The sequence below is a fragment of the Apodemus sylvaticus genome, chromosome 14, assembly GCF_947179515.1.
Source record: "Apodemus sylvaticus chromosome 14, mApoSyl1.1, whole genome shotgun sequence".
Lineage (NCBI taxonomy): Eukaryota > Metazoa > Chordata > Mammalia > Rodentia > Muridae > Apodemus > Apodemus sylvaticus.
This window is the reverse complement of record NC_067485.1, coordinates 46,914,146-46,926,733: the sequence shown is the minus strand read 5'-3', so window position 1 is coordinate 46,926,733 and position 12,588 is coordinate 46,914,146. Positions and strand designations below refer to the sequence as shown.

Sequence of the window (12,588 nt, the reverse complement as noted above, 5' to 3'; positions counted from 1 at the left end):
AATCTGACCTATTACAGACTGACTGGATACACAGAGGACTCTTGGTAGAAGTCTCATTGCCCCATAGCTTTTAATTTCTGGAGACTTGAAAATATTCATTATAAACCAGCTAAAAGCATCTGGAAAAAACCATGCCATTGTGTGAATGCTATACTGTCTTGACGTTTAATTCACCAAATTAATTAATCCATCATATTTAAACAGTCTGACACATAACTTCCAGATATAGACAAAATGTAGATTTTGTCATCACTAGTATATATGGCATTAGGCACAATTCCCAGAGAGTTTCTAGTCTCATCTTAAAGTTCATAAGTCTGTTCATAAAAGTCAATGTCTCTATCAATATTTGGTCTTCTGAGCTCCCACTAGTACATTCATTAAATACATGCATTTTAGAACCTTTCTAGCCTGCATTTCCTAATTCTTCCAAATTCTACCCATAAACCAGTTCCAAAACTTCAAGAAACAATGAGTCATTTTTTTATTAATGGCTTTATGATATTATAACCAAATCACTAACAGAACAAGTTAAAGGAGGATTTATTTTATCTCACAGTTTGACATTATACACTTGAGTAAAATATCAGTGTAGAAGGGGTGTAGCAACGGGCCTTCTTCATCTATGGGAAACAAGAAGCAGAAAATGAGAGAGGAAGAACCACTGACCTACCTCCTCTTGGGTAGGTCTTGCTTCCTAGAATTTCTAGAACATCAGTATGAGGACCAAACTTTCAATACATGAGCTTTGTCAGGTTGTACTCGATTCCAAGCCATAACAACTCTGCCTTAAAATGGTATTGTATAAGATGTCTCTGAATTATGAAAGCAAAGAACTAACACTCAGTCCTACAGGCTTTTTACTCTTTCAAAGAACCCATGGAGAGGATTGCAAATATTTGACCCAAAGTCCAATGATTATTAAACAGAGTTCTCCCCTTTCTCTTGTTAGCTCTCCACATGACTCTGAAATTCATTTGCATTAACTATGTTCACCTATTAATCACCAGAGAATTGTCTGATTGTTGTATTAATTAGAAACATTCTTTAAGGATGCGCTATTATAAGCAAAGAATAAGTACATGACAATTTCTACATGATATAAACAGAATCCAAGTTAGTTATCTTGATTACTTTTATTGAGTGTGGCAGGAACAGGTGCTCCTTTTAATTATATGATGGTTCTTAAAAGCATAGGGTGTCTTCAAAAAATATAAAAGGATCTATATGGCCTCAAAGGGTTGTGGCAAAGAATCTGTTGGCAAGCTTAGCCCAGGTCCAGTTTTTGTTGTTGTTGTTGTTGTTGGTGGTGGTGGTGGTGGTGGGTTGGTTTTTTTTTTTGTTTGTTTGTTTTATTTGTTTGTTTTGGTTTGGTTGGTTTGGCTTTATTTTTTTGTCATTTTCAATGTCTTTTACTGCTTTGTACTGAAGGTAGATCAGGAGGTAACCTCTGGTTTCCAAGTCTCTTCTGTGCCTTCATCAGGATAGAACACATCAATGCCCAGTCTCTTGTAAGTCTCCTCTAACTCTCTTGACCACTCTGTTCAAGATAATCCTCTCTTCCCAATACCAATACCGTCAGGAAATCTCAATTTGAATGGATTAAGGCTATTTTAGAGCCCCATTTATAACTATAGTTTATCTAAATTTTGGTGGACAGGAATGGGGGGAACAAGCACAGAGAAAAACTTGGTAGACTAAAATCCTCAGGAGTGTGTGGAGAACTAATAGATGTGCTTGGCTGAAGTAAATACCGAATGAAATGGAAAGAGAAAGTAATGGTGTGTTTGGTACAGCTAAGAAATCCAACATATTCTGGGATACATTTGGGGCCTGTAAGCATTCTCAAAGGAAAAGCACATGACTAGGGTTGATTAAGGTTTTGTAAGAAATCAATTTTGGCTAAGAGAAATAAAGCAATCTGATGTTCAGAAGCAGAGAGTTTGAAATGTTTAAATATGATAAGAGCACTCCATCTATTCAACTGAAGTGTTTTTCATCAACCAATCACAGAAAGCATGGGGAGGTCTAATGGATGACACCACCTACGAAACATAACATATCCAGGCAGCAGAAGGCTGTTAAAGCAACACAGATTTCATTGTATAGTATTAACTTAGAATTTTCTTGCTCTGGATAATTTTGAATAAAATATACCCTGAATGCATGGTGGGGTATAAAACAGACAACTATGACCAACAGGAAGAAAAAACTTTTGATTTGAGCTCTGTACTCTTGATGGGCCCACATATCAGGCCAATAGGCTTTTATCAAACGAAGAATGACAACCAGCTCTATCAGAAAGAGGACCAGAACTGTTGTCATCATAATGGCAATTATAGAGTAGTTTATGATGATGATGTCCCTGCAGTTGAGAGATCTATGAAACTCAAAGCAACGTTGTTGCTCTGTATGACTTGGATCTGTGCCATACTGTAAAAAAAATATCAGTAAAAAGATGAAACTTCCAGCCATCCAAATAATAGTACTTAGAGCCACTGCATGGAACTTTTGTAACTGTTGTGTTTGGAGTTTCTTAAAATAGATGAGCAACCGAAGAATAACAATGGCCACATAAAAAACAAAGGTAAGGTACATATGAGCATATATAACAGCACTAACCATCCGGCAGGTAAAAGACCCAAGCTTCCAGACTGCTGAGAGATAGTAGCTGAGGCGGAATGGCAGACTAATCAGGAGAAGGGAGTGCAACACAATGATATTAATGATGATCGTGGCAATCGCTGATTGGCTATTCCTCTTGAACATCAAGTGTGTCATCATGACTGTACCAACGGTGCCTCCGAATAAGACAACACTATAGGCTGTTGTCAGAATTGCTCTGCAGTGGGCGTCGCAGACTTGCTCTGTGGCAGGCATCACCACACTTGAGCCATTTGATACGGTAGTTACATTCATCACATCCATGGTTTATCACGAAGAAATTAGGTCACAAACTGTCAAGTCAAAAGTTTTATAAAATTATTATTGACATACTGCAATGATGTACTCACGTACAAATATTGAACTTTTCAATCCTTAAGGACTCTTTAAAAGCCTTGAAATCACAGAAAAGAAGTACTGTTGTAAATTCTGCTCGATAATTCAAACATAACAGAGACAAGAGTAAGTAAGGTAAATAACAAAGTTGGGTGGGTTCGAATGTAAAGTGCAGGGCTGTGCTCTTATATATTCTATAAACAGATATGCTCTTTCATACATATCAGGACCAGTGGAGTATAATGAGAGAAATGTCTAGATGCAATCAGATCCGAAACAGCACCGAACTTTCAATCATTGAAATAAATCACGTGTGCTGTACATGTTCACACTGTGTGCATGCACACTCATTCATGTGCCCATCTATGGTCAGTTAGCAACAGTTTGTCTTCCTCCGTGGCTATCCACTTTAATTTTTGAGACAAGAGTGTCTCATGGCTCCTGGAATCTGCAGACCCTTCTTCACCTCCCAATGTTGGGATTATAGACAAATGTCTCCATGACTAGCTCTTACTTGGTTACTGAGGAGGCAGGCTTACATCTTTCTGCTGACACTGAGCCTCTCCCAGCCAATAAATAGTATTTAAAGGCAACATATTCATGATAGAGAAATTAACCAAATTTAAGTAAAGCTGGGATCAGTAGAACCAGTGCACACTCAGATCAGATTTATACACATGACCCCTCAAGTTTCAGGCAAATGGATTTATAACAATGCAGAGAAAACCCAGACAAGTCATGTCACTTTCACACAAAAGTGTGTCAGGTGACCTTGAGGGTTTTTTTTTTCTTTCTTTCTGGGAACAGCTTTTGAGCAAGAAGTTCCCTAGCTCATGCCTTTCCCTAGACCTCTTTCTATTTAAACCTGGATATTTTCGCATACTGGTGTGTTCAGTTTTGGTAAAATGGTATTGGAGGGTGGTTTGCTTTGTTGTTATTTAAGCTTTTCAAGTGTGAATTTGAGGGGCAGATCGTTCAATGAGCAGTAAGACTGAGGTGGCTTCCAGCAAATACAGGCAGTGCAGTTCTGTATTTAGAGGCTGAGGAGGGACATGAGCCACTGCAGCTTTAAGAACTTCCTCTGGGAAGGAGGAAGGCTGTGCGGACAGCAGTGAATGCTTACTTAGACATTCAGTGAGTTAGTTTGCTTCAGACGACTTCATGATTTAAACAAAAAAAAATAATGATTTTGAATATTAAACCATAAGAGGCAGCTTTAGCTCTTGACCTTTACTCTAAGTGTCATAAGAGATAATTAGGATATTTAAAATTGTTATTACAGAAATATGTATTTAATAAGTATCTATTTTAAACAATAACAACTTCTCCAGACCTCTGTCCTAACCTTATGAGGCTCAGGCGTTGACAGCTCCAGCGTCTGTAATGGGTCTGAAGCTTGTTCCCGTGAGTCGCTTGCCCACCTCTCAAGAGGCACTGTAGAATTATTTGTGTCTCAGTGAGAAGTCATTTGCATGGCAAGTCTAAAAATTCTGAAGTGTTTCTGCAAATACAGCACTTTTCTTAATTGTAGCATAGTCATTGACCTCAATGAGAATGTATGCTAACTTAAAAACATTATAACTTTGACAACAATCTAAATGTTTATAGTCAAAACAAACATTTTAATGAAGTGCATACATTCAAAATACATAATATTTGCCAGTTTTTATGTGAAAGCATATTTTATACGATATTAACATCCACATGTTTAACACAATTTAGAGTTTAGATTTTGGTCTTTTCCAAATCTAATATATGATTTAAGATTGAAACTAATTTAAAGCAGTTTTGAAATTTATATGAATTTTGAATATAATTTGAAACTAACGAGGCCTAAGTTATGGCACAGTCCCACACCTTAGCTGGGCACGTCCTGAGGCAGAGGAGGGCGTTCGGAGAAAGACAAGCAGCTCCATGTTAGACAGCTGCTTCAACAATGGAGCAGGTAATTAAACTTCCCTTCAACAATCCTTCAAGATTAACTTGAATTGCAACCATATAGAAAATTGAAATCATGACATTTGCAGGAAAAGACTCAGAAAGACTTGAACAGCAAGCAGAACCTAGACATAAGATACTCTGTGTGCATACATACACTTTTGTGTTGGCATGCAGATCTGTGTGTATGCTAAGTCAGGAAATTGGAAGAGAGCGTGACAATAGTGAAAGAGATCTTAAAAGAAAGGGAAAATAGTATTACATTTTAAAAGGTGGACGATTTGAGGAACAGAAGATAGCCAGACAGGTGAGCAGAAGAGATGGTGTAGGACAGCGAGAGGGGATGGCGAAGAATAAGATGGTGTCCATGTATGGAAATATAACAAAACTGAACGTCGTGCGCTTACTTTAAAACTAGTAAACTGATAAATAAAAGGGCCTAACAGCTTTTCTGACATCTCAGACAGATCTACCCTGCATTTTATTATTTCTCAGGAACTTCCTACATTTTCTCTCAAAACTTTACCTAGTGGCTACAACCTCATTTCTAACCTTATCCTTCAAAAGCCTATGGTGAATTCTGGGTATTTCTTCACTCATTAAAACCATGCACCAAAATTTCTAGAGACTCCATCCTCCAAAACCCAAACACAGCCACCCAAAGTACTTGCCTGCTTCTTCTAGTTGTGATCGATCCGGGTGGAAAACGCAAGGCACTGTGGTCATCTGTTGTTCTACATTGAAGCAGGCGGTAAACACAGTTGCTGGAACCAAGACGATCCTAGCCTAACTGCCAACACAGCCATGAGTGGAGCAATGAGCGGAGGGACTAGCTCACGCCTTGCACTGAAGGCTCAAAAAGCCCAACAGTCAAGATGCAGAGTCCTGATAAGGCAAGCCTCTGACCTCAAACTGACGTGGTCCCGACAGTGGAGCAGGTTCAAAACAGGTTTTGCTTTCACTACCAATGACTTACTAGCAAAGTTGAAATGAAAACTGCAGAGGGATTTTCCAGCACTGTTTCTCATCCTGCTTTTAGGTACCATCCCACATATTCTGTACTCAGAATAAGAACGGTATGGGGAAATCCTTTCTGCACAGCTTTCTTTCTGTTAGGGGTCTCCTCCCATTCCATTGTTGTCATGCAACCTTCTCCCAATCAGGATGCTGTTTGGAAATGCTATTCTTTTGGGAGTTCCACCCTCTGCTCATGTGGCTTCTACAGAGGGTTTGCTGCTCCCAGAGGTCCCATCTCCTTTCAAGAGCCTGTCTCGCCTCCCGTCCTAACCTTAGCTGCCCTAAGACATTGAAACATATTGTAAAAGAAGTGTAAACTTAGCACCACAGAAAGATAAAAGGGACCAATACACCTTCAATGGCTGCAGACACATCTGTCGTGAATCATACCAAGGTTCAGCTGCAGACACTAAAATCAATGGAAATGTTATTGTCTAGCAAGCTCATTGTGGCCTACATCTGAGCATCAGTGAGACGATTTTCAAATTGCTTTTGAAAAGATAAATATCACCTGTACCTGTACTGTCTGCTACTCAGTTTTTCAACAGTGCGTATCACTTTGAAGACATAAGCAGACCGAATCTACTTGTACCAGACCCATCTGCTTAACTATTTGGATAAAACTTAAAAGACAAAACTTTGGCTCTTATTAAGAAAGTAAAAATTTTACCAGCTTAACTCAGGTATAAAAAGAAAAATAACCACACAGAGAACAATTTTCAACCAATTGTAAGCATCTCGATTTTTAAATCAAATTAATTCATAAAATACAAAATCTGGGTCACAGCTCAGATTTTGATTAATGTATTAATGTGACAATCTTTATTTTTTTCAACTAAAATGTGTTCCTGGAATCTGTATGCTAAAATATGTTCCCATAGAAACAGTGTTACATTTAGAGGTTGCGTGTATGAGGAAGAAAAACTGGGAAATTGCTTAGTTGCCACTAACAGCAGAAAATAAAAATAAAGCAACTGTAATGAAAACTATGCACTGAGTAGCTATTGTTCACAACGATGGCATGGATGTCTGCTAAAATGTGTGCATGTTCTGTCATGGCAGAAGGAACGCAGCAGTCCCCACACAGTCTCCACTCAGGGTCAGATGCAGCCTTTTCTCCATGCAGACATGAAAATTCTTTAATGAGAAACAAACAATCCCTAACAAGACAGCCTAAAAAGTGACTTACTTCAGGATGATACAATCTTTTTTCTTTAACTAAAACTCAAAGCTGAGGACATTATGACTATAGGATCAGCTAGGGGCAGAAAGCATGTCATCTCTCTATGAGGGGGAACAATGTCACCCCTGCTCCACCTGGAAGCTCATGGTGGGAGGTTTTCTGTTAGAGGAACAGTTCATTTATTTTCGACTATTTTTTAATTGAATTAACCTACATTCATTACACAAACGAATGCTTTTTTGACATCTAAATACATGTATATTATATTTTTTCCCCTTGGATTTCTTTCCAGAGTCACTCTTCTGGTGTTTTTTTTTTTTTTCCACTCTTTTCAATGTCTACTTCTTCTCCTCAAACAGTCCCTACGGTTATTACACATGTGTGTGTGTGCATACACACAGGCTGTGTGTCAGAGAAGACACAATATACAATATTTGCCTTTCTGAATTCAGTTTACTTCTCTCAACATGATGATTTTGAATTCCATTTATTTCCTGAAACTGACATGATTATTACCAAGACACTATCATGGACATGGTACATTTTCTTTATCATTCATCTGTTGGTGGGCATGCAGGCTGGTCACCCTCCTGCTTATTGTGAACACTGCAGCTAAACGTTCATACGGAAATACTTTAATAATTAAAATAATTAAATTTAATAATTTAATTTTTAAATCTCAGAGAATCAAAAGTCCTCTTCTAAAGACGTATTTATTTTTATTCACACGCGTCTGTGTGTACATGCTCGTGTGGGCACAAGAACATGTGGCAGTCAGAAGAGAATGTTGAATCCCTGTAGCTGGATTTTCAGGCCATTATAAGCCATCTGACATAGGTTCTAGGAAGTAGATCGTCTTAACCACTGAGCCATCCTTCCAGCCCTCCAAAGTGATCTACATGACCTATCCTCATCTCATAAGCTGAAGTTTGACATGAAAATTAATCATTAGCCTGTCATTTTTCAGAAAACAAAGTCAATACCTCTTTATCGGGTATATACAGGAAGCAAATGTTTCTAAAAAACTACTGTCTACCCTTCTATGGAAGATGTCTTTTGAGATGGCTCTGAAAGAGCTTGTCTCTGCCCCTGGAAAAATAGAATGGATATTGTCCACCATTATTATAGTTGCTGAAGTGCTGTTGAGAAATGTCCTTGGGCAACTGGTAAGAAAATCAGAAACTACTCACTCTTCATACATATTTATATCCTTATGTTGTGGAATCCCGGGAAATGGCATCACTGCCCAGAGACTAGGTCATGCTGAATCCTGGGTGTGGTGTAGGCAACTTCAAGCGCTCTCAGTTTCTCTTCCCTTACTTCTCTCTAAGGGTATACGCATGTCCGTTCCACCTCACGCTCTCAGAGGCAGAAATAAATTTTCTACTCTAAAAATTTAAGATTTGGAATGAGAGAAAATAAAGACAAATTGCGGCTCTTCTCTCTGAAGATGAAAGCTACAGGAGGCCCAGGGAGCATACCCAGATCAGAACCTTTCAGTATCCTTAGGAGCTAGCTGAAGTGTTTTTTGAAAAGATTATTCTCTGGCTGACTTTCTAGCATATAGAACTTCAAGTAATAAAACCACAGCTGGCACACAGAAGCCTTTGGGAGCGGAGAGTTATAGATATTCATTTTTAAATATGTGCACATGCCCAGTCTGCTCCCCTTTCTTTAGGGCATCTCATGAGCAGATTTCAGGTCCAAGCAGAAACTCTTGGAGAAAAATTTTCTGTATTAAATATGCATATATTATATTGACATTATTCTCTAAAAACATAACACTTATCTTGAATAGGTGGAAGTGGGATGGTGATATGTTCGTATAACAGGCAAGAGTCAAGAGAACCATACATTTTAACATCATGAGATTCTATCAGGAACAAATATCTTCCTTGAATGCTACAAGCTAGCTGCTTTTCTTTTTATGGCAGAGTGTTCTTTACAACTGAAAAGAAAACAAATACATCTTTACATTTTTTGTGTGTATATGTATGTGCGTATGTGTAAGTGCGTATATGTATGCATGATATGAGTGCATATACATGTGTGAGCATAGGTCATGTCATATACCATGGAAGTCAAAGGGCAACCTGTGGTGTTGGTCCTCAGTTTCCACCTTGTTTGAGGCAGGGCCTTTGTTACTGCTGTTGGCTGCTGTACATGCCAGGCCAGACGCCAGGAGACCTCAGTGCATCCTCATGACTCCACCTCCCAGCTCAGGAGGACATACATTCTGGTGATTCAGACTCAGTTCTTCACACTTGTGTGGCAAGTGCTTTACCCACTGAACCATCATCTCAGGGCAAGGAAAAAATTCAAGTAGCGTAAGGGAGATTTAAGATTAGATCTGAAGAACAACTCTGCTGAAAGAAAGAGATAAGACCTCAATTCACAGAATGCAGTATCATCCCTGATTTCTCTGACCCTGGAGTACACTCAGGTCTTTACAGATCAAGCCCTTGGCACCTGCCTCTCTCTGCTTGGAGTGGTGTTAGGCTGTCCTTTGTCATTCTGGTTTCGTGTCTTTAGGATCCTGGACTACATGTTGGGAGGGCACTTGACTCTTTCACATTCCCCCCACCCCCCGTTCAATTTCTTCATGCATGATCTCCACCTGCAATTTTATAATCTATTCACAGTGGTTTATTGCCTAGCTTCTCTACTCCTGAAGCACTCTGCACCCCACCCTGTCTTTCTGGAAGCTCAGCCTCTGGCATTAGGAATGGCCATTAGGAATGGCTGCTTTATCAACAGCTCTGCTAAACATGCATATCCCGGTAGCATCAGCATCCACTCACTGCTGCTCCTCAGTGCTCAGATGAGCAGCTAGCATAGAGTTCCTACATTAATTTGATAATTTAAATGAATACATAGCTGTACCTGTACGTGACCTGCTGAAAGAGGATATGGGAGACTCTATTTTGTTGGTCAACTAACAATTCCCCACCAAATCCTTACAGCTTTTCTGGGGCTAGAGGAGAAAGTGAGAGGTAGCGCTGGTATAAAAGAGGCTCTATCATATCAAGGATCCTTGTTTATTTTTTTCTTTTATTATTATTTTGTGAATTTTTATCAGACGATATAGTTTGATCACGATGTCCCCTCCCCTAACCTTTCTTTGATTCTCCCCACATTCCTAGCCACCCAGCTTTATGTCCTGAAGTTCTTCGTTTTACAGGAAGGAGCTGAGACAGAGAGGCAGCTGGGGTCTAGGCTGTACAGAGGGCCTGGCTCAGAGGCTTGAAAGTTCATCCTTTTTCTTTACTTACTCACAATGCTGCCCAAGGTAACAATCTCAAAGCCACTAGAGCAGAAGGTTGCTCCATATTCCAAAAGATCTTTTCTGTCTTGGCCACTGTCTCTTAACATGTGAGAGCACCAGTTTGAGAAAAAAACAACTCACCTCTCAGTGTTACCATATGCTGGGTTTATTCTCTGTTGATTCTACTACTTTATGAAAGGAAGATATTATTTCCTCAGAGAAGAGCATGGGGAAGGAATGGACACTTTAGCTAACACATAAGATGTGGCTCCAATCAAAAGTTAAACCCAACACTTTCCTGAGATGCCAACAATCTTGAGATCTTACTATGTAGAGTGAGTTCAGTTGAGATATGATTCACAATATATCTTACTAAATTAGCAAAGGAGACTTTCCCTCAAGTCTCAATGCCTTTTTAAGGGTATACTAATAGTGCTCGCTTCGGCAGCACATATACCAAAATTGGAACTATACAGAGAAGATTAGCATGGCCCCTGCGCAAGGATGAAATGCAAATTCGTGAAGCGTTCCATATTTTTTGGAAAGGAAGAAGTCAAACTATCACTATTTGCAGATGATATGATAGTATACTTAAGTGACCCAAAAAACTCTACTAGAGAACTCCCATAGCTGATAAACAACTTCAGCAAAGTGGTCTGGCTACAAAATCAACTCAAGCAAATCCTTTATATACTCAAAGGATAAGCAGACTGAGAAAGAAATTAGGGAAGTGATACCCTTCACAATAGCCACAAACAGCATAAAGTATCTTGGGGTGACTCTAGCCAAACAAGTGAAAGACCTATATGACAAGAACTTCAGATCTCTGAAGAAGGAAATCGAAGAAGATTTCAGAAAATGTAAAAATCTTCTATGCTCATGGATTGGCAGTATTAATATAGTTAAAATGGCCATATTGCCAAAGGCAATCTACAGATTCAATGCAATGCCATCAAAATCCCAACCCAGTTCTTCATAGAGCTAGAAAGAGCAATGCTCAAATTCATCAGGAATAACAAAAAACCCAGGATAGCTAAAACTATTCTCAACAGTAAAAGAACTTCAGGGGGATTCAGTATCCCAGAACTCAAACTTTACTACAGAGCAATAGTGATAAAAACTGCATGGTATTGGTACAATGTCAGGCAAGTGGATCAATGGAATAGGATTGAAGACCCAGAAATGAACCCACACACCTATGGTCACTTGATCTTTGACAAAGGAGCTGAAAGCATCCAGTGGAAAAAAGATAGTCTTTTCAACAAATGGTGCTGGTTCAATTGGAGGTTAGCATGCAGAAGAATGCAAATCGATCCATTCTTATCTCCTTGACTAAGCTCAACTCCAAATGGATCAAGGACCTCCACATAAAACCTGACACACTGAAACTAATAGAAAAGAAACTGGGGAAGACCCTTGGGGTATGGAGCTAAACAAAGAATTTTCACATGAAGAACTTCAGAGGGCTGAGAAACACCTTAAGAAATGTTCAACATCATTAATCATTAGGGAAATGCAAATCAAAACAACCCTGAGATTTCACCTCACACCAGTCAGAATGGCTAAGGTCAAAAACTCAGGAGACAGCAGGTGCTGGCGAGGATGTGGAGAAAGAGGAACACTCCTCCACTGCTGGTGGGATTGCAGGATGGTGCAACCACTTTGGAAATCAGTCTGGCGGTTCCTCAGAAAACTGGGCATGACACTTCCTGAGGACCCTGTTATACCACTCCTGGGCATATACACAGAGGATTCTTCAGCATGCAACAAGGACACATGCTCCACTATGTTCATAGCAGCCCTATTTGTAGTAGCCAGAAGCTGGAAAGAACCCAGGTGTCCTTCAACAGAGGAATGGATACAAAAAATGTGGTATATTTACACAATGGAGTACTATTCAGCCATTAGAAACAATGAATTCACGAAATTCTTAGACAAATGGATGGAGCTGGAGAACATCATACTAAGTGAGGTAACCCAGTCTCAAAAGATCAATCATGGTATGCCCTCACTGATAAGTGGATATTAACCTAGAAACTTTGAATACCCAAGACATAATCCACATATTAAATGATGTCCAAAAATAATGGAGGAGTGGCCCCTGGTTCTAAAAAGACTCAGTGCAAGAGTATAGGGGAATTCCAGAACAGGGAAGCGGGAAGGGGTAGATGGAGGAACAGGGGGA

General features: G+C 39.4%; 1 protein-coding gene and 1 non-coding gene across 3 annotated transcripts; one reads left to right on the top strand and one right to left on the bottom strand.

The window, feature by feature from the left end:
- Positions 1-460: 460 nt before the first annotated feature.
- LOC127664938 (probable G-protein coupled receptor 141) lies at positions 461-5,979 on the bottom strand. 2 transcript variants are annotated; one of them, XM_052157222.1, is made up of 3 exons: positions 5,610-5,964; positions 2,623-2,957; positions 461-623 (listed from the first exon to the last, which is right to left on the bottom strand). In XM_052157222.1, exons 2-3 carry the CDS (start codon positions 2,926-2,928, stop codon positions 567-569), a joined length of 363 nt encoding a protein of 120 aa, XP_052013182.1. In that variant the 5' UTR covers positions 2,929-2,957; positions 5,610-5,964; the 3' UTR covers positions 461-566. The 2 variants fall into 2 exon arrangements, with proteins under 2 accessions (XP_052013182.1, XP_052013180.1); XM_052157220.1 differs by having other exon boundaries at positions 461-2,957; positions 5,610-5,979.
- Positions 5,980-10,835: 4,856 nt separating this feature from the next.
- LOC127665330 (U6 spliceosomal RNA) lies at positions 10,836-10,942 on the top strand. Its single transcript, XR_007973376.1, has one exon. It is a non-coding gene; the product is annotated as a U6 spliceosomal RNA (small nuclear RNA).
- The last annotated feature ends 1,646 nt before the right edge of the window (positions 10,943-12,588 follow it).

Coding starts and splice junctions, on each gene's coding strand:
- LOC127664938 (XM_052157220.1), bottom strand. CDS start 2,928: ATGGATGTGATGAATGTAACTACCGTATCAAATGGCTCAAGTGTGGTG.